The 22,500-nt window shown below is 44.3% G+C and overlaps 1 protein-coding gene and 1 pseudogene across 1 annotated transcript in view; both read left to right on the plus strand.

The window, feature by feature from the left end:
* Dnah3 (dynein axonemal heavy chain 3) overlaps nucleotides 1-22,500 on the plus strand; it is a 173,785-nt gene that overhangs the window by 27,982 nt on the left and 123,303 nt on the right. Inside the window, 4 exon segments of the mRNA XM_052711765.1 lie at nucleotides 9,294-9,417; nucleotides 16,982-17,135; nucleotides 17,691-17,835; nucleotides 20,366-20,577. Of these exon segments, the coding sequence (XP_052567725.1) occupies nucleotides 9,294-9,417; nucleotides 16,982-17,135; nucleotides 17,691-17,835; nucleotides 20,366-20,577 (635 nt within the window).
* On the plus strand, nucleotides 13,550-14,545 carry LOC128093894 (40S ribosomal protein S9-like; annotated as a pseudogene).

Here is a 22,500-nt window from a genome sequence, read left to right on the forward strand (position 1 = left end):
CCTCATAAGAGACAGATGATTCCCAAGGGCATTCCAATGTGGGTTAATAATTCATTGCAGATGAACTGGCATGAATCAGCCAAAGATTTTTGCAAAAATGTAACTCATTTTGTTTTGAGGTTCAGTGGGTTTATTCACCACTATAGGGTTCTAGGGAGAGAAAAACAACACACACACACACACACACACACACACACACACACACACACACACACACACAAACCCAAAAAACCTTCCTGTCTCAGCTCAAGCTCTTCACAGTTTCCTTTCCAGGGAGAATTTACTTATTAAATAAGAAACATAAAAGTAAACTTTGTCTACCAGGCAGGATAGTCACATGACCTAACATCTTTTGGGTGGGTGATGTGACAAGAGGGCCAATGTCTAGTTCCACAAAGGGAATGAACCTATGAGATACTCTCTCTCTCTCTCTCTCTCTCTCTCTCTCTTCTCTCTCTTCTCTCTCTATCTCTCTCTCCTCTCTCTCTCTCTCCTCTCTCTCTCTCTCTCTCTCTCACACACACCACACACACACACACACACACACACACACACACACACACACACAGTTGAAGCTGAGGTTTGAGGTTGAGAGGTTTAGGAGGCAGCTTGGTCGGTAAGGTAGTTTGTCAAACAAGTATAAGAACCTAAATGCAATCACTAGCCAGCCGTGTAAAAAACTGGGTATGGGTGCCATGATGGTGTGTGTAGGTACAATCCTGGCACTGAGGTGGAGAACAGGCCCTTAGGCTTGCTGGCCAGTCAGTCTAGCACAACCAGGGTGCTCTAGATCCAGTGAGATCCTGTCTTAAAAAGTAAGATGGAGAGCAAGAGAAGAGTGCACATGATTTCAACCACCGGTCCACACACACACAAACACACACACACACACACACACACACACAGGCATGCACCACACACAAGAGAAATGAAATGGAGTTGGATGAAATGGGGAAATGGGACACACACACACACACAAAATGTACATGCATGAGTACACAGACATGTATACACACACACACACACACCACACAACACACACACACACACACACAGAGCTTAGGTTTGTAGAAAGCCTGTGACCCAAAGGCTCCAGTTTCACCACTAATTCCTATGCTTGGAGTTTTTGAGGTCAGCCAAGCTTGGTTTAACATGAAAATGAGTGTGTAGAAGAGAAAGGAAGTGGGCACCTCTCCTACAAGCAAGATCCCTAGGAAGGAAATGAAAGAGAAGACGATAGTGTGAAGAGATAAGTGTGGGGCTGGGGACACATGAAGTACATACCCCTTGAGTTCTGTCTCTGCTGTTTGATTGGCAGTGTTAACAAGCAGCTGGAGCTCCAGGACTGCCGGCAGTGCAGAGAGCCCAGCAGGAACTGGCACTGGAGTGAGTGCATTTATTATAATGCCAAGATGGCACACTCACGGGTCACAGTTTGTACCAGGTTGGAAAGCTAGCCCTGTTTACATACCAATAGTGTTACCTAGACTATGGGAAGAGACCATAGGTGCTGAGTTCTCATCGAAGCATGGCCGCAGCACTACCTTGCTTCCAGAACCTCAGGCTTGCCTCTCTGAACTGAGTTGTGAAAATTTAATTATAGTCCCTCAGGTTAAATGTCTAAGGCATATGTGTATGACCAGAAGCAGATGAGTAGTCTCCAACATCTTTACCTCATCATGATAGCTAATAAGTTGAAAACATGTCAAGGGTGAAATTCAGCTGCAAATGTTGGTGTGTGTGTGTGTGTGTGTCTGTGTGTGTGTGTTGTGTGTGTGTGTGTGTGTTGCATGCATTTGTTCGTGTGGGGATGTACACATATCTGTATAAGTACTACATGCATGTGTGTGCATGTCTGGTGGAGGACGGAGGTAAAGGTCAGTTTGTCTTCCTAATCTCCACATTATTTTTGGGGGACGGAGTCTCTCACTGCATCTGGAGTGCGCTTCAGTTCAGCTAGGCCTGGTTGGCCAATGAGCTCTACCTGTCTGTCTCCCCAGGACTGGGAATTACAGGTGCATCACTGTGGCCCAGCTTATATCCATGGTGCTGGGGAGTCAAACTCAGGCCCTCGTGCTTGTGTGGACAGCACTTTACCCCACTGAGCTGTCTCCCCAGGCCCCAGCAACAACTGAAAAAATAAATAGCATTCGAGATAAAAAAAAAAAAAAAAAAAAAAAAAAAAAAAAAAAAAAAAAAAAGGAAGCCTTGTCCATGAGAGTTTACTGAAGGAAACCGAAATAAACACAAAATAAAAATAAATATGGGCCATTGGTCTTATCAGTACAATCCAGGGGGACAATGGCTGATGTAATCCAGACTGAAATGAAGGCAGTGAAGGAGATGCAGAAATCAAAGTTGAATAAAAAGAGAGAGAGGAGATGTAAATACACAGAATTTCAAATGGGTGTTTAACCATGTCACCACGTAACTTTTTACTTTTTTTTTTATTCCTTGAGGAATTCTGTGTATGTATACAACAAAAATACGACTTACCCACCCCCAGCTCCCCTCTGAATCTCTCCTGCATTCCTTTCATAATGAGGAGCGTATATGTGACTATGGAAAGGGACCGTGGGGCCAGCCTTTCCCCTGATGGAAAGAATCCACTCACTCAGCATTTGCAGGGAACACCAATGACAGAGAAGGACACGGGAGAAAGCCTTGAACATGGTGGGGAAACCAAGGAGTGCAGAGTCAGAAAGCCAGGAGGATGGGTAGAAAGCAGCAGTTCCCCGGATAGGACAGGATCATTCTTGTTTCCACCTCACGGGTGATCCACACGGCATAGGAGAACCTCCACATTCAACCCTGCAAGAAATTTCTTTCCCCTTTTGACTGGAGACTTCTTCCCAACACAGGCTCGAAAGTCCTGCTCACGTGGGTCTATTGAAAGGCCTGGGGATACCCAGGCCCTGGACCAATGGTGGGTCTTGCCTCTTGCTTCTAAACTTTTGTCTCCAAACACAGTCACAGCAAAGAATTTGCCCTCCACCAGTCTAGAGCTGTCAGGTCACCCAAAGAGCACCGAGATCCTTTGCACTTGTTTGCGCCCTTCTCTAAACTGCTGCTCTCCCATCAAAGGAAGATGTGTAGTCTATAAGGCATGCAACCTAGGAGAGCAGTCTGAAGATCTTTGCTGAGCCAGTCGATAAACATTTTCAAAGTAGACAAGAAGGCCCTGAGATATGGTTAGTGAGTCCCCAGGAGGGACTCTGCCGCCTGCAGGAGCCAAGCACATGAAAATACTCTTGGACACACACACACACACACACACACACACACACACACCACACTCACACACACACTATTAAAGAGTTGGAGAGTGGGCTGGGGAAGTGGCTTCCTTTATTAAAGTGTTTGCCCTACAGAGCTAGGGGAGGGGAATGTGGAAAAGACAAGTGGGTTCCCTAAAACTCATTGGTCGGCTATCTTACCTGATGACTGAGCTCCAGATTCAGAGACCCCTGACTCAAAAAGAACCCATCTCAGGCTGTGTAGTGGCACATGCCTGAATTCCCAGCACAAAAGCAGTGGATCTCTGTGAGTTCCAGGCCAGCCAGGGCTACAAAACAAAAACAACCCTGTCTCAAAAGATAAAGTTGAGAGTGATCAAGAAAAACATTCAAGCCGGGCAGGTGGTGGGGCTGCACGCCTTTAATCCCAGAAACTCGGGAGTGGCAGAGCCAGGCGGATCTCTGTGAGTTCGAGGCCAACCTGGGCTACCAATTGAGTTCCAGGAAAAGGCGCAAAGCTACACAGAGAAACCCTGTCTCGAAAAAAACCAAAAAAAAAAAAAAAGAAAAAAAGAAAAACATTCAGTATTGACCTCTGGCCTCTGTGAGCATATCCCATAACCCAGTACACACCCACCCAAATGCATATATATACGAGAGAGAGAGAGAGAGAGAGAGATGAGAGGAGAGAGAGAGAGAGAGAGAGAGCATAGATTTGTTTGTTTGCTTTTGAGCTAAGAGTATATAATCTAGCACATCCCTCTGTTTTTTAGAGACTGTGGAGGTTTAGTGAGTAGTAATTTCCTAGGAGTGCAGCGTTGGTTAGTGACAGAGTCAGAATTAGAACCCAGTCCTCGGCTCTCATTATAGGAGTAAAGGAAATAGTGGGTGGGTGAGAGCAGTAACGAATAGACTAGTCATTTATCCTCATGCTGTTTATTGAGCACTTCTTACTAAGTACCAAGCTCAGTCTAGGCCCTGAGAATACAGCAATGAAAATGTCAAAGAAAAAACAGCCGCTTGAGTTGGAGAGATAGCTTAATTTGTAGAGTGTTTGTTGCACAAGTGTGAGGACCGGAGCCTGGGATGCCCAGAACCCATGCAAAAAATCAAGGCATGTTGATACAAGGGATGAGGGGTAGGTTGCAAAGACAAGAGGATCACTTGAGTTTGCTGGCTAGCCAGTGGAGCCTAATAGGCAGCCCAGGTGCCAAAAAATAAGGGACCCTGTGCCAAAAAACAAGGTAGATGGCTCCTGAGTAATGACACTCAAGGTTGACCTCTGGCTTCCACACACACACACACACACACACACACACACACACACACACACACACACGCACACACGCATGCACGCACGCACGCACAAACATGCACACACCTGCATAAACATGAACACACATAAACACACATGAATCAGCCCCTTACGATATTTATACTCTAGGGGTCACCTAAAATAGCTCATTACATAGTCATTTAATTTCAAGAATGATGAGTGTCAAGCAGAATATCAGATAGTGAACATCAAACACAGAAACCCACATCTCTTGGGAACCCAGAAGGATTCTCTAAGATCTTGAGACTTGAAAGGAGCAGAGGCTGAGAAGACAACAACCCAGGAGAGAGAGAGAGAGAGAGAGAGAGAGAGAGAGAGAGAGAGAGAGAGAGAGAGAGAGAGAGAGAGAGAGAAGAGAGAGAGGAGGTAGAGGGGATAACAGCAGGGTGGTTCTTCCACTAGCCAAGATAAAATAAAGTAAAAACACAAGTGGTATCCCTGGAAATGAGTCTATTGCAAGAGCCTGTGTTTGATGCCTTCTGCCTTCTTACTTCTGCGTGTGTCTTACAACACCCAAGAGTGACTTCTGCTCTTTAGGTGGAATCTATACTATTTCCAGAGTTGAAAGGCTATAGCATGATCCTTGGAACTGTTGATCCTGACGAAAACCTTGTTTCGGATTTTGTGAATGAGACTTTTGAGGTATTTAAGAAAAATCAAGTTGGACCTCACAAGTAAGTGGGTTTAGTTCTAGCTTTATAGCCTAGTTGGGCTTTTAATGTTGGTCCTTAGCTATCCCTGTCCCCCCACACCCAAAACACACATACAGCAATGGCCAGTGCTTACCTGCACAGGACTTCATCCCCATCTTACAGACAGGAGAGATGGTGCTAGGCTGCAATAAATATGAAAGCCAGGATTCAAAGTCAGGTGCAGAGCTTTCTCTGTTCTCTGGAAGCCACAGGACCAGCTATATTTAGACATTTCTGGAATTTAGAAAAATAATATTCTCAATATCTAGGGCAACAAAGTCATATTTCTGCTGTGAAACTTGTAATGTATTTCAGGCATTTTTTTGTTTGATTTTGAATCAGATTTTCACTATGTCTCAACTTGGCCCCCAAATCAAGATCTTCCTGCCTCAGGCTCTCTTGTGGCAGGATTGCAGGTGTGTACCACCACACAGAGAGAAACCTGCGAATTGTCTCACTCAATAGTCTCATGCCGGTATAGGACAGTTTTCAACGTGAAATGTTTCCCTCTAAAAGCATCTTCCGTTTTGAACTCACATTGTGAGATCACCCTAAACTAGTGATCACGCACCGTTTGCCACCAAATGACTTTGATGCAAATGTGTTTGCTTCACATTTTCAGTGGGAAGAATTCAATGTTGTGGGGATGAGGACTGCCCTGTGTATGGTGGGATATGTGGCAGACTCCCTAGCTGTACCCACGATACGCCAGGAGGAACTGTCCCACTGGGACAACTGAACAGTCTTTCCAGATGTGGCCAAACCCTCCTGCAGGGCAAAACCACGTCCACTGAGAGCATCAATCCATCCATGGGGAAATCAGCCTTCTGTTTGGAAGCCCACCTCAGTGCATCTTATTTGAGGGTGTCCCTGTTCATGGGTCTTATACATACACTTCTTTCCAGACTGACAGTGTCCTGGCTTCTCTGCTTTCTCAGAATGCTTGTGGGGTTGCCTGTGTACCTTGGGGCTCCACCAAGGCACTCCGCACACTTACCTTAATGTTAATTCAAACTTTAAAAATAAGTCAAACCATCTTAGATGCATCTTCCAGTTGGGAGAAAATTATCCCACCATTCCTGCATGATCTGAAAACAGATGGACCTCATTTCATATGCCATAAGTTACTTACTTCCAAATTTCCATCTTAAAACTAAGCATAGAATTTGGGGGTTAGAAGGAAGGCTGGGTGCTGATGCTCATTTCACATTTACTATAAATCAGCATAGTAATAATTGTTCTACATATTTTACTATAGCTAAGGTTTATGATAACCTTATAAAATTAGGTTTATTATAGCCACTTAAAATAAAAACACAACAGTGGTTTTTTAAAAAAAAAAAAAAAAAACCCACCAGGCAGTGGTGGCACATGCCTTTAATCCAACACTTGGGAGGCAGAGGCAGGATCTCTGTGAGTTTGAGGCCAGCCTGGTCTGGACAGCCAGGGCTGCACAGAGAAACTCTGTCTCGAACAACTAACTAAGTATCTTCTCTGAGTCTGTGCCACAAGGAAGTCACAAAATTGAAATTAGAAGCCCAAGTCCTGAATTTCCAGTTGTATTTCTATTATAGTTCTCTTTCTTGGTTTGAGTTCATGTTTTAAATGCTATTTTCTGTTTTAGCAGTGCCCTTGCCCATCCAACTCATTGACTTATGTTTGTGTGCTTTGTTTTATGTTCTTCAACATGAAAGATACTTAAATGTATACAAAAAGTATGATGACTTGCTGGATAACACGGCAGAACAAGCCATCACTGAATTCCTGAAGGAAAACCATGAGATTGAGGATTTTGTGACGGTAGGAGATGCCACTCAGAGTTTCATGTCCTGGTAACATGAGCTACAGTCAATCCACTGAGCAATCGATGGATTGCTATGAGCACCAAGCTCAGTATTGGACTAGTGATGACCAAGGGGAAGGCTAGGGGCAATGGGTAGAGCTCAGATACCAAATGAACTATGAATGTACTTCATTCTACAGAGTATCAATCACATAAAAAAGAGGAGAAAGGAAATTGCATCCATGCACATCACCGTGCCTTTGGCCATGTTCTGTCTTGATGCCATCTTCCTAAATCATGACCTCTGTGAGAGAGCCCAAAATCTTAAAGACCGTCTGATTCAGTATCAGGTGGACGTAAACCGGGAAACCAATACCAGGTATAAAAATTCTGGGAGAAAATTTGGGCTGTAGAGATGGCTTAGTGGTTAAGTTCTTGCCACACAAGTATGAGGACTAGAGTTTGGATCCCTAGAACCCACATAAATGCCAACTGGGTGTGGTATCCCACCTGTATTTTTAGTCTGGGAAGGCAGAAAAGCTGTAGAGGATGATTCCTCACATCAACCTAAGGCCTCCATGTTGATGCAAATCCAGATGTGCATGTGGTGGTGGTGATGGTGGTGGTGATGATGGTGATGGTGGCAATGGTGATGGTGGTGGTAGTGGTTGCCGTGGTGGTGGTGGTGGTGATGATGGTGGTGGTGATGGTGGTGACGGTGGTGATGGTGGTGGTGGTGGTGGTGATGATGATGGTGGTGATGGTGGTGGTGGTGGTGATGATGATGATGATGGTGGTGATGGTGGTGGTGGTGGTTGTGACTATTTCTTTCTCCACAGTATTTGTAATCAGTACAACACCATCGCTGAAAAAGTCAGTGAGATTCCTGCCAACACCTCGGAGCTAGTGGCCCTCATTGAATACTTAAAGAAATCCAGTGATGTCACTGTGTTCAAACTCAGGAGGCAACTTAGAGATGCAAGTGAGAGGCTTGAGTTCCTGATGGATTATGCGGACTTGCCCTGTAAGTCTGCAACATATGTGTGCACATGCATGCTTGTGTTTCTATGTAAATATTAAAATGTGCTGTTTGTTTATATTCTAGGAATAAAAACTTGGGAGAAAGTAGGTTCATAGCACCCCACTATGCCCTATTGGGAAAGCTTCTTTCCAAATGCCCCAAGTATGAGAGGCACTAATTTACACTCTTAGACACAAGAATTTGAATCACACAAAAGGAATCTTGTTAGATTGCATATCCAGAAGCCTGGCCTCTGGTTCTTAGCATACTATACTGGCCTCTAATGCCTGGTGTTCATGGACAGTTAGTTCTAAATGCAGAATCTTTTGATAAGTGGGTAGGTTTCACTTGTCTATAATCTTAATAAGTCCCACCTTTGAGGGGTTAGAACTTGTTTCTGTATACTTTAGAAGGAAAAAATGTTCCAGGTCATTTAGACCCCTTAAAGTCTTCTTGGATCAAGTTGGACTTTCGAAGTAAGAACTAGATTATAAGGAGAAAATTCCTCTGTTCTTCACAAATCATTTCCCAGCTGAAAACACTTATGAACTACATGGGCCAAACTATGTTATGTTGGGGAGCATTGATAGAGACTGGGAATGCAAAGTGATTGGCTAAGCAGCCACCCATACATTCAGAAGCCATGCCCTTGACTACATGAAGACATGCTAGACTCTCAGTTGGTCTCTACCTCTTCACTGACCAGAGTTATAACGGACAGGGTGTATGTGTTACCCGCCATTATTGCAGATGAGATGAAGTGGTGAGAGGTATGGAAGAGGAACTCCATCCTGCATTTCTGACTCTTCTTAGAAGCCATTGAAACAGGCTGATGAGAACCTAGGCTCTGGGATTGGTTGGGCTTGGAACTGAAGTCTGACCTCCAACAATGCAACCTTGACCACGTAGCTCCACTGTGTTCCCCATTTGTGAGACTAAGGATGATAATGCTGTCTGTGTATTAACATGGTCTCTAGTAACTGCCCAGTGAACTCTGGCTTTCATTCATCTATATGAATCCATTCATTAACTGCCACCCCCTGCCATCTACCTACTAGCATTGGCTCTAGTAAATGTCCAGTGAGCACTGGCTTTCATTCATTCATAGGATTCCATTTATTTACTATCGCCCCACAGAGGTGAGACTTCTGATGACCCTTTACCTGCTAAACTGATTTCCCACATCCTGAACTGTGCCTGGCAGCAGACTCTGTATGTTTTGCAGATGAGGATATCAAACTTAACAGCACCCTGTTCCTCTGGCCTGACCAGATAGAAGATGTCTTTGAAAACAGCCGAAATCTGCTCATTAGCAAGAGGGATCAGGCAGAGATGGACTTAATCAAAAGGTACAGGGAGCATCTGGGGTTACTTGGGGAATGAGGCCAGGCTTTCTGAACAACCACCCACTCTGCAGATTCTGGTTTTGTCTAGATACTGTCACAGCAGTGTGGGGGCAATGGTTGAAGTCATTGGTGGAGAAGGGACTTCCTTTGTTCCCATCAAGGACTGCTCCCTCTATGCGGGGTCACTGTAGTCAACCCCTCCTCCCTCCCTCGTGTGAACAGTGAGAATGTGATGGCACAGAGAGCAAACGGTGAAAACAGTGGCTTGTAATAACAGCCTCCACAGTAATGACAGCAGAAGTGTCTGCCTTCCACTGGAGAGCAGATGCTGGAGGACATCAGGCCAGGGAGAATAAAGGCATGGTAGGGGCTGGGCCACTGCCTATTCTGCAGCTGCTCCTTCTCAGTGCTAATGTGCTGTGAAACATGTGTTCCTTCATTAGGTGTCACGGGTACTCATGATGGACTTTACTATGTGCTGTGCTCTGTTCTAGACACGAATGTGTATTTGTCTACAGAATTAATACTTTAGCCCAGTGACAGAGAAATACAGAAAACTAAAAACAGGCATATTTTTCTACCTAAAACCTTGTCCCTACCTAACTAGATACCGTCTTCCAGATCCTAAAACCTAGCCTGCTGGATCGACTGATTTCTTTTTAAGTTACATTCAATGCAGTTTAGCGTTTCAGAAAAAGTGAGCCACAAATACAAGGAATTCCAGTACACCCCCACATACATACTTATGCAGACTCTCAGGCCTGGACAATTAAGGCTAATCAGAAAGCAAATCCAGTTTTTGATAGTCAAATGAAAAATTCAAGCATGTTTTGTCATTTCTTTGAGCATCACATTTGTCACCTGGAAAGCAGGCTATAGTAGAGTCTACCTCACCGTGCTGAAGGGATGAAACGAGGCGTTATGATTGTGCCCACATCATATCCGTGCATGGGGTGGACATTCCAACACGGCATGCTTCCCCCTCCCTTAACAGCAACCTCTCTGGGCTGAGAAATGCTTCCTAATCTCCAAAGCATGGTGGGTGTGCTGTTAGAATATTACTGTCATAGCTGGGCATGGTGGTATAGACCTTTAATCTCACCACTCAGCAGACAGAAGCAGGCAGAATCTCTGTGAGTTAGAGGCCAGCCTGCTCTCTATAGTGAGTTCCAGGACAGCCAGAGATACATAGAGACCCTGTCCTTAAAAAGATAGATTATTACTGTAAGTATGAGTATGAATGGAGGCAGTGCATATGCAGGGACTGGCTGTGGGAGAAAGAAGAGCTGCCGCTCACAGTGTGGGAAGAGTGCAGGGTTTCTTCTCCCTGGGCAGGGACTCACAGTTGGACCCATCAACTAGTGCCTGAGCTCTAGCAACAGAAGCTCAGTGAGGCAGCCCTGGCCCGGCCTCCCTTTGGTAAATACTGACTGCCCATTGTTCCACAGGAGTGAGGAAGGCTGAGCAATGGCCATGTGTTCATCTATCTTCTTTGGAAACAATCTTGTTTCCTCTCCAAGGTAGTAGACCTCATTTTCCCAATTCACCTCAATTCTGAGGTTCAGTGTCAAGCATTCTCCATTAGTTTTCCCACCTCCTACTGCTGTCCATTCTCCTCTCACAGTGTCTAAGAGGCTGACTTCCAACCTACAGCCCCTAATTCCATGGTCTGTTGGATCCAGGCTGGGCTCCGGCAATGGTGAGTCCTGCAGGAGGCTGGAGCACGATTGAATTCAGTTTCTTCCTCCCTTGCCGTGTTTGGCCCGAGGCACCATCACCAGCATCCCTCTGAATGGCAAAGCTTGATCTTCCATGGTTCCAGTGGATGCATGAAATTTGTTCACCACTAGGGTCCTTTAAATGCCTCCCAGGGTCCCAAATAGCAGCTTATTACAAAGCAAAACTAAGCAAAGGCTGAGAAGAGGAACCAAAGAGGAAGAAACAAAGGCAGGGCGCCTCTCCCAGTAGCTCAGACAACCAGGCAAAGACCAGAGTGGCAAAGGCCCCTGCCCTGCTTCCCTTTCGTGGTCCCATCGCCATTCCTCAGAGTCCTGTTCTGTTGTGAATGGCAGGCGGGGGGTGGGGGAGTGGGGGGGTGGGGGGGGTGGGGGGGTGGGGGGTGGGGGGGTGGAGATGGAAGGCAGAGTGGGGAGGTGTAGAAGCTCTACTGAAGAGAACGAGCTGGAACCAGCAGAGTGGTTGTGCCTGATGCACGTCAGGGGACGGCTCGTGTCTGAAGAGACTTGAGAAGTTGCTGAGTGAGTGAGGATATGGAGAAGGAGAGAGCAGCTGGGTACAACCTAGACAGCATGGGAAAAGGCTCCCTAGTGGGAAGATCTCTACTGGGAAGATGGCTGTTCAGCTGAAGTCATAAAGTCAAAGGATCGGATGCTTAAGGTCACAGTGATGAGTGTGCCCTTTATTTTATAACCATGGTAGGAAGTTTTTGAAAACTTTTAACCTGGAACCAGAAAGGGTCTAATGTTTTCTTTTTATGTTCTACTTACTTGAATCAGAACCTGAATAATGAATGGCTCCAACATTGCATTCTATTATTTCCCTCCAATTTCTTTTATTCTGTAAGTTTTCTGGCCCCCTTCATTTCCTGGCCCCCTTCAACTCCTATGTTTTTTCCCTTCCCATTTATTTTTTTTTAAAGAAACTGTGTTGTTTGGCACAACTCTAGAGCTTTCTGATTGCACCTCTAAAATGTTTTTTACTATGTTCTTCCACCCTCTTGTGTTTCCCATAAATTCTTAAAAATTGATTTAATCTTGCTACTAATATAGTTTCCATTCCTATCGATATCAGGGAAACTTAAGCTGCCTGTAACCAAGACATACCATACACATACCATACAAAGAAAAATGGCCTGGCAGGATGGGTCAGTGGGTAAGAGTGTTTGTCACACAAAACCAATGACTTGAGCTTAGCACCAGAACACACGGTTGAAAGAGAGAACCAACTCCTGAAAGTTGTCCTCCGATGCCCACATGCACCTGCAGTTCACACACACACACACACACACACACACACACACACACACACACACACACACACAGAGAGAGAGAGAGAGAGAGAGAGAGAGAGATTTTTTTTTAAAATGCTGAGGCTAGAGAGCTGTCTCAGTGGTTAAAATGCTTGCTGACGTTTGGATCTCAAGAAGTCATATAAAATGTCAGGTGGGTGTGGGTGGTAACCACCTTTAATTTCAGCCTTAAAGGTCTCCAGAACAAGCTAGCTGTGTTGTCAAACTCTGGATTTGATTAAGAAACCTAGCTTGACTGGGAAGGTGGGTGAGCACAGACGATTTTCTGATTTCCTGGACTAGGCCCTCTGGATACGAAAGACGGTTGTTTGGCCCGAACTGTTGGGAGGACACCCAGGCAGGGTAATCGGGATCTGTCCCTGGTCTATGGGCAGGCTTCTGGAACCCGGTACCTTGCACAGCCTTGGTGCAGTGGGAAGGGGCTTGGACCTGTCTAGGCTCAGTGTGCTGGGCTCTGCTGACTCCCCATGGGAGACCTCGATTTGGGGAATGTGGGGATGTGGGGTGGCTTGGGAAAGAGGGCTGGGGGGTAGGAGGAGGGAGGAGGGAGGATCTGTGGATAGTATGTGGAGTGAGTAGAAAATTTCTTAATAGAGAAAAGTGAAAGAAAAAAATTAAAAAAAAAAAAGAAACCTAGCTTGATGAATAAGGTGGAAGAGCAATCAAGGATAATTCCTCCCATCAACTTTGGCTTCCACATACATGAGCACACACACACTTGTGTACATGCACATATATGCTGACATGCATATACCATACATGAGGAAAATGGAAAATAAAAATAATACAAAGAAAAACAAAATGTTGATCAGTCAGAGCAGTGGTTCTCAACCTATGGGTGAGACCCCTTTGTGGTAGAACGACCCTTTCACAGGGGTTGCATATCAGATATCCCGCATATCCGATATTTACATTATGATTCATAACAGTGGCAAAATTACAGTTCTGAAGTACAAACGAAAATAATTTTATGGTTGGGGGGTCACTACAACATGAGGAACTGTATTAAAGGGTCACAGCACTAGGAAGGCTGAGAACCACTGAGTTAGAGAAAAAATATTAGTGGGAACCAACACAGTAGTTTTGTCATAAAACCTATGTGATCCCATGAAATTGCATCTCAATCAGAAACTGAAGCTGATAGGCAAATATGGCCTCTGTAACAAACGTGAGGTCTGGAGGGTCAAATTTACCTTGGTCGAGACCCACAAGGCCACCCAGAAGCTGCTGACACTGGACTAATGAATAGGACCCATGGCATCTTCTTGAAGTCAATGTCCTGCAGCAGCAACTCATTATCACTGGGGTGCTGGATGAGGAAAGATGAAATTGGATTATATTTTGGCCTGAAGATTGGGGATTTCTTGGAGAGGCAGCTTCAGGCCTAGGTCTGATGAGCCTGGCCAAGTCTATCCACTGTACCTGAGTGCTCATCTGCCAGCACCATATCAGGGTCCACAACAGGTGGTGAACATCCTGTATTGTTTTGAAAGATAATGGCCCCCAAAGGGAGTAGCACTATTAGGAAGTGTGGTCTTGTTGGAGGAAGTGTGTCACTGTAGGGATGGGCTTTGAGGTCTCTTTTGCTCAAGCTTTTCTCAGTGTGAATGTCAGTTGACTTCCTGTTGCCCTCAAGATGTAGGACTGTAAGATATTCCTCCAGCACCACGTCTGCCTGCATGCTACATGCCCCTGTCATGATGATAATTGCCTGAACTCTAAGCAAGCCACCTCAATTAAATGTTTTCCTTTTAAGAGTTGCTGTGGTCATGGTGTCTCTTCACAGCAATAGAAACCCTAACTAAGACACATCCCATCCTTCGTTGTCTATCTGGACTCCCAGAAGATAGACTTCTCCCTCTGCTCTCCTTATGGTAATGGCCACCCAGGCCATGTGAAGAGGAAGAATGACAAGAAAGGACCAAAGTGGCACAGGAGCTGTGATGATGAGGAAGAGGATGAAGCCATACCTCCCTTGGCTGGAGATTGTCTAGTTTTTCAGTTGGCTAATAACACTTTGGGGGAATCAGTGGATCAAAGATGGTTACTTAGATAGGTAAAAGAAAATTAAAGCAGACATCAATTCTTATATATAAATTACATAAACTAGTGCATAATTCAAATAGAAGAATAATTTGAGTGAGGAGATAATGGAATAAAGAGTAATCTTGATTCATTGGTGGGGTGAGTCTCCCACTCTGTCTCCATATTGATAATGTGAACATGAAAACACAGCTTCTACCTCTCAGGGGATAAGACGAGTTTATTCTGGAACCCAAAGTGAGTGCCCATGGCTAGGGAGCACAGACTCGGGTTACCCCAGACTCCATGTTCCCATGTGATAACAGTCTGATGAAGCTTTTACAGCAGCAGAGAAAAGCAAGTTATAAATCAAAGCATTTTTCAGATATGTTGGTAGAAACATCAGGTGGTTACAGCAAGAGTAGAGAAGTCTGTGCTGTTGGCCCAGGTGCTGACAATGGTCTTAGTGTTTTGGATGGTAAACGCTAGTGATCTGCTAAGCTAATGCATTCCAAAAGGCCTAGTCACAGGATGTTAGGTCAGACACAGAGGTGAGCAGAGAACTAACGATAGCCCAGGAGAAGCTATAATTAGACTTTAGACCTGCAATATCTCAACCTCTCCACCATCACTGAGATTTCAATCAGTTAATCAGCTTTGCAGAGAAGGTTCAGCAAGAGGTGAGGCTCTTTTTAGGGGCTTCCATTCATGATAGCACATCAAAAACTTGACCCTGCAATGTAAAATATCTATTTTTAAATGCCCATAGATATTCATTAAAAACTGACCATGTTTCAGGACTCATAAAAATAAGGAGCAGAAATTATATAATTGTGTATATTAGATATCTATTGTGACATAATACAACATAGCATCTTAAAGCAATGGAGATTTCTCACAGTGTCTTTGGGTTAGAACTCCCAAGAGCCACTTAGCTGTATGTCTCTGATACCAGGTCTCCTGTGAAGCTGGAGTCAGAATGCTAGCCCAGGCTGTAGGCTGGTCTGGGGGTCCCACAAGCTGATGATCCAATTCTGGGCTTGATCCCATGGTTCTTAGTAGGGATGAACACTTTGCTGGCCCTTGGCTCTCCTTCTGGCCACATGAACCTCCCCTCAGGGGAGCTGTTTTCCTTCGAAGTAGGACTGAAAGAGTAAAAGAGATAGAAATTGGCCTTTCTGTGAACTTTCTTGAGGGGACAACCCATCCTTTTGCCATGTTTTGTTTATAAGAAGTGAATTACCATGTCTAGGCCAAACTCGAGGGAGCCAATTATACAGAGTATGAACCAGGAGGCAAGGATCATGTCATAGACTGTCTCCCACATGGTGCAATTAGAGATAAAATCCAAACCAAATCACTTGAAAAGTAACTCTCTTAAAGTACCATTAAGAGGAAAAAGAAAGAACATTTAAAATTGTTATAGTAGAATTAAGAACCTAAGAAGATAAGAGCAAAATTCATGGGCTATCACTAACGTTGTACTTGGTGACGAGCTTTCTTGTTCATTCAATGAATATTGATTGCTGTCTGTGTGTCAGTCAGTCTGCTGGTAACATGTGGAATTAATGAAGAAAATATATAGATTTGCATCAATGAGAGCAAATTCTTGTACGGTGATTGTGATAAACCAAGCTCAATTCGGGACAATGTTACATTAACTTCTACTTAGTTATTTAGCTATTAAGTTCATACTTTCTCTTTGTATGTATTGACATACAGAGAATTTAAGTGATGTGCCCAAAGACCACATAGCTAATAAATATCAGTAGACATTTGGGCCAAGCACTCCTGGCTCTAGACCCTGTCCACTAAACAGTAGATCATCTACCTGGATAATGGAAGAAACAAATGGAGACCAGATTTGTTGATCACATGGATGAAGTAGACAGATCTAGAAAGATCTCCCTAATCACTCCAGCTAGAGTGGATAACACAAGGCAGTCTGTTCACTTTTCTCTGTTTTGTTTTCCTTACAGCATTTGTTACTATCAGCAGTATCTTTATGGATTTATTCATCCATCTATAATCTGGGAATCGAACCATCCACCCATCCATCCATCTACCCACTCACCAGTCCATGCTTCTTGTCTAGATCCTTTCCCAACTAAATTTCATGTTCCAATAGGGTATGGAAATTAATAGCATACTTCACAGGTCCTTTTCTGATGCCTAGTTCTGGGATGTATCAGGCCTCGATAACAAATATCTAATGGTGGAATGAATAAACATTGTATAAAATACATAACTGGGCATGTACTTACCTGGATAGGAAAATTTTCTAGGCATGTTCAATCACCGATAGGCTCATAGCAGCCCATCTCCAATAGATGGATCATAGATGCTTTAACCTGCTTTTTTATTTCTCTTTCTTCGTTTGCTTTTAGATAGATGTAGAGTTTGGAAGTGTCAGAAGAACACATCCCTCCCAGGCTGATAATCTGGAAAGGGCAGACAATGGAGATTCAGATGTAACGGGACTGTCTTCACTTTCAGGTGCTCAGAATTTGAGTCGCGACTCGAAGGCTACGGCAAAGAACTGGACACTTTTAGGAAGCGTGAGGTGATGACCACAGAAGAAATGAAGAACAACGTGGAAAAGCTGAATGAACTCTCCAAGAACCTAGATCTTGCACTGACAGAATTTGAGGTTTGGAACCTTGTGATGGGAACTTAGGACTCTAAGATCTGGTCGTTCGGGTTCTTTGCTGTCTCAATGCCTGGAATAAACCTCTGCAGCTTGTTATCCCTATGCACGCCCACTTCAGTGGGACAGAAAAGACGTGGAGCCAGTAAGCTACTTTCCCCAAAGGTCAATTAGCAAGTTGTTTTTAAAAACAAAACAAAAAAACAAAACAAAACAAAACATTGAAGTTCTTCCCTTTGAGGCAAGTTAATGTAAGAAGGCTGGTAAACAGTCATATGAACAAGTAAATTTCATGTAGAAATTATGAAAATGGAGAGATCTACAGTATGCTGGAAACAAAGATGAAGCAACAAGCCTCACATCACAGTTTTCAGCAGCTAGATCTCAGGTACCATGGCCCTGAGAGGCAGCAGAAGGACCTTCCCACTGAGTCTGCCCCATTGAATGAGTGTCTGCCTCCTCCACTTGGCTTTCTCAATGCTGAGGAAGTTGCCATGGAGGTTTCCAGGGTTCAAGAGAACCACTTATCCAACAGACTGCCTCCTCTTTTTCTTACAGTTGATCAACAAGGAAGAAGAACTGTTGGAGAAGGAGAAGAGTTCCTTCCCTCTTCTGCAAACCCTGATGATCAACAAAGTGCCCTTTGAGCAGCTCTGGGTAACAGCTTATGAGTTCAGCATCAAGTCAGAGGAGTGGATGAATGGTAGGACAAGTTCTAACCCTGCCCAGACAAGGGGGAATGGAGGTGGGGATGATGCCGATCCACCCAGCCAGCTCGGAAATCAGATTTGCTGTTTGGATTCCAGCACTCTGGATTAAGACAGCAACAGTTTATATTTTCTCAATGTAATAACAAGGGGAGACAAGAAACCAAAGAGCAAGATACCTATTTCCAGGTTTAAATCACATCAGCACCCAGAGCCTTTGTCATGGTGATGATTCCAAGAAGAGGAGAGAGATTGAGGACAGTGCCTCTGAGATGCTGCATTAAGAAGGGCCAGAGTGCTGTGGACATCTAGAAACTACCCTTCACTCCAGACTCTGGAGCTAGGAAGGCAATGTGTGGGCAGAATCAACAGAGTACAGTAGACACATAAGACAAGGAGGATGAAGGAAAAACCCTGCGTGGCTTTTGGATTTTTGGTTCTGGCAGTTTGGTAGGCCTTGTCTTATTGAACAGAAAAGTAACAAATTTGCTGGCGAAAAACTCCTTCAACTTGAAGCCATCCATATGGGAATATTAGTTATTCAGTATGGGTTATATTATATTACAATATAGTATATTATAAATATTATATATACAATAGAATATATTATATTATTTTAGTTATTTATACATTATAATTTATATTAGAATATATGATACATAATACGTAGTAAATATGTGATTTATATATTATTGTATTAGGCTATAACATATATTATTATATCAATATGGATTTTAGGAGATGGGTTTGGAGAAGGTGATTTATTGGGAAATAATTGATTGGATGCCATCTCTGTGCAAGGTATTAAAAGGATAAAAATCTGAAACCTTAATGTTCATTTTGAGGGCTTCAGTACAGTAAGCACAGCTGGATGAATATCTTTACTGAGGTTCTCTGGGGGCAATTATGATTGTTTTCTATTTTAAAACATTTTTTATTCATTCTTTGACAATTTCATATATGAATTGTAGTGTGTTTTGGTCAGAATCACTCCTAGTCTCCTCTATTACTGTTTTCTTAAGATGGATTCCTAAGTATAAAATGTCTAAGATCCAAAAGGCATGTTGCGAAAATTAATAAGATTTTAGAAGTGATTCTTATGGAGGAAAATCTGACTTTCATGATTGTTTTCCAGGAAAGTGATGTTTTAATTCCTTCTTCTAGCAATTTCGAGAGTGTCCATTTCTTACTCTCTTCACAAACGTGAAGACTTTGAAAGTTGTGTTTGCTGATCAGGTGTTTAAAATATTATCTTAAAAAAAAAAAAGCATTTTTTTTTTCCGTTTGCCATTGAAGTTGAGTGTGTACCGAGAAGCAGAATTCCTTGTGCTCCGGCCCCCTGGGAAGCTCTCTGAAAGAAGTCCACCTCTGTGCCAGACTTTGCACCCTGTGGCCTGAGTCACTGCCTAAGAGAAGAGGGTTGCTTGTGTAGTTGAGAGGGAACAGCGACTTTGTATCTTAGCCTAAAATTCACCCTGCTGCTAAAGTCACCATGAATTCAGTCAACCTGCCAGGCAGGAACCCACTCCTCATCCTGGAAGTGACTTCTGTTCCAAGTATTCTGCCAGCCCCTACTTTTTCTTTTAAGATTTAATTTTTAGTGATTTGACAAAGCCACTGAGTTGCTGAGGCATATTAAGTGAGTGGAGTTGCTGTTGGTCTAGGCGGCCCTGGGGAGTTGGAGGGTGTTTATGAGTCAGTTAGCTATACCATAATGTAGGAAGTAATGCTGGTCTAGAACGTTCCAACAGGAAGCAGCGCATTACCATGAGAACATGGGGAGATTTGGGCTGAATGTGAAAGCCAATGCTAAAAACTTCCTACCAAAAAAAATGGGGGGGGGGGGACTAATATTTTGAAGTGTTTTTAAAATGGAAGTGTCATTTATTTAAAATGTATATGTTGGGGGGGAGCCTCTCACTGAGCCTGGAGTTCCCCATCTTGACTAGGCTGGCTGGCCAGAGAGCCTCCACAATCTACTGTCTCTCCCACCTCAGTGCTGTTACAGTCACATAATACTCCCCCAGCTTGCTTTGTTTGTTTTAACATGGTGCTGGGGATCCAGACTCAGGCCCTCAGTTTAGCCACTGAGCCTGCACTCTCTATTTCTTTTTCTCTTTCCTTGTTTACTAATTTCAAACTTATGTTAATTATAATATTATATATTATACTCCCAGAACTCTAGAGGGCTCCCATTCCCGAACTGTTAGGTTACAACACATTGAAATCCTTTTAATACTGCTGACATGGCATTCAACACTAATCCGAAGGACCAATCCCTGCGTGTGCACACACTATATGCCCCGCGTGAAGTTTGCTGTTTCCTTTATACCGCCTCACACTGACTCCAGTCACCCTTCCAGGAGTCTGTTGTTACGGTGTATGGCAGATGACAGTGTGGCGGCCTGGACAAGGCTCTAGGGCCTAAGCAGAGGCCAGTAGATCCAGGCCCAGTCCCGGGGCCTGAGCTCGTTTTCTCAGCTGGCACCCACTCTCCATCCTCGTCTGAACTTCCCTTTGTTCTAGGCCCCCTCTACTTGCTGAATGCTGAGGAAATTGCGGAGGAGATTGGGAATATGTGGAGGACGACGTACAAGTTGACCAAGACCTTGCTTGATATGCCTGCACCCAGGCGCTTAGCCGAGAACGTCAAGTTGAAGATCGAGAAGTTCAAGCAGCACATACCCGTCCTCAACATCGCCTGCAACCCCGGCATGAAGGATCGGCACTGGCAGCAGGTTCCTGTCACCCCGTGTGTGTTCCGGCCTGCCCCATCCTGGGGACCCTAGGAAAGCAGGAAATGAAAATCTACTTGAGGCCAAGGAGGTTATAACTGGCATGTTGGATTTCAGGAAGGGAATAGGTGGATCCCTTACTGAAATGGGATGAGCTTCCTGTCTCATGACCAGGTTGATCCTTTTGGTTGGACCTCCACTTCTGGTGTGTAATATTCTAACACAGTGGTTACAGTCACAATGGGAAAGCTTCGATTTGCTCCTCCATACATAAAAAGAAAGTCCTCCCATCCCTACCCCCCGACCCCCACCCCCATGTGCCTCCCCCCTTTCTCTGAGATCTTGCAAATGATCCAAGATGATTCTTGTGCAGGCTGCCTTTGGTGTAGAGTTTTCTGGCCAAACAGGATAGGTTTAGAAAGAGTTTGGCACATTGGGTGTGGTGACACATTCCCATTATTCCAGCATTTGAGAAGCTGAGACAGGCTACATAGTAGATTCCAGGCTAGCCTGGGCTACAGAATGAGGCCTGTCTCAAACAAACAAACAAAGAAGTAAGTTGCACTCTTTAAGCTCTGTAAGCCTATAAATTAGAACAGTAAATATTCTCTCTAAAATTAGTTAGGATTTTTATAAGCTGCAAAGTGCGAGGGTGACAAGTGTGGTGTGAACACTAGGCACAAAAAAGGAAGGCTTGCTGTGTTTCTAAAGCGATTGTCACATTCAAGCGGCCTTGAAATGCCCTCTACCAGGGAGCTGCTATGTGGAGTGGCAAGGTGGCCGGCTTGACATGGGCAGATTCCTCTCTAAGGACTATGCATGAGATTGAGGTCATGACCCCTGAAAGAAGCCAATCTCTCAACACACATCACATTCGGTGAGCCCCCAAGCTGGTGGCAAGGAGCATATGGATCGCCACAGAAAGACGGGGTCTTGAGTGGCTTGAGGTCTGCAGGGAGGAGCTGTCTTCAATTTTGCAGTAAAGCAGGAGACCCAGGACCCCAGCAAGGGTTGGGATGCTGTGCAGGAAGGCAGGTGACAGGTCATCATGTGGGGCCTCTATCCTAAAGGGAATCTGCAAAGGGCTTCTGGCCTATGGATGCTCCTGGGGCTTCTATCCCCATGGATGTTAATAACCTAGACCTTTGACCTATGTGGGGAGCTAAGAATGTTGGGTGGACAGGTGACTTCTTAAAATCTTTTTTTTTTTTTTTTGAGACAGGGTTTCTCTGTGTAGCTTTGGAGCCTTTCCTGGAACTCACTCTGTAGCCCAGGCTGGCCTTGAACTCACAGAGATCCACCTGCCTCTGCCTCCTGAGTGCTGGGATTAAAGGTGTGCGCCACCACCACCCGGCGACAGGTGACTTCTTATAGGGCCAAGTTTATCCTTGAGATGGCACTATTCAAAGTGTTTTCATTAACATTTAAAGAAAACTCCTTAGGGCCAAGGGTGTAGCTCAGTCATAGAGTGCTTGACTAACAGTGCAAGCCTCTAAATTTGAGCCCCAGCAACTTAAAAATATCATCCATAATTTTTTTAAAATAGCACTCCAGGGGTCTCCATGCCTTCCCTCTGGTGCTTCCTCTGGCATCCTGCTGTCCTCCTGTGTAATCACTAACACACCCCCACCCCCCAACCCCCGGCATTCTTAGTTCTCGTCCTTCTTAAATCTCTTCATGGGCCACTTAGACAAATATGCTCTAGACTTATAATTGAGTAATGATCTCAGGTCAAGGGACAAGCTCCCGGACATTGTGTCACACACTTTATTTGAATTCTCCCATTTCATCTTCCAAAAACTCTTTGAAATAGGGACTGTTGTTATCTCCAGTCCATAGGTAGAAAAATTGAGAATTGGAAAGATGAAGTAAGTTGTCCTATAGCCAGTCAGTGGACCGGAGGGAGCTGGAATCCAGGTCTGTTTG

This window comes from Peromyscus californicus, unplaced genomic scaffold (assembly GCF_007827085.1).
Source record: "Peromyscus californicus insignis strain IS unplaced genomic scaffold, ASM782708v3 Scaffold_4__1_contigs__length_199733344, whole genome shotgun sequence".
Classification (NCBI taxonomy): domain Eukaryota; kingdom Metazoa; phylum Chordata; class Mammalia; order Rodentia; family Cricetidae; genus Peromyscus; species Peromyscus californicus.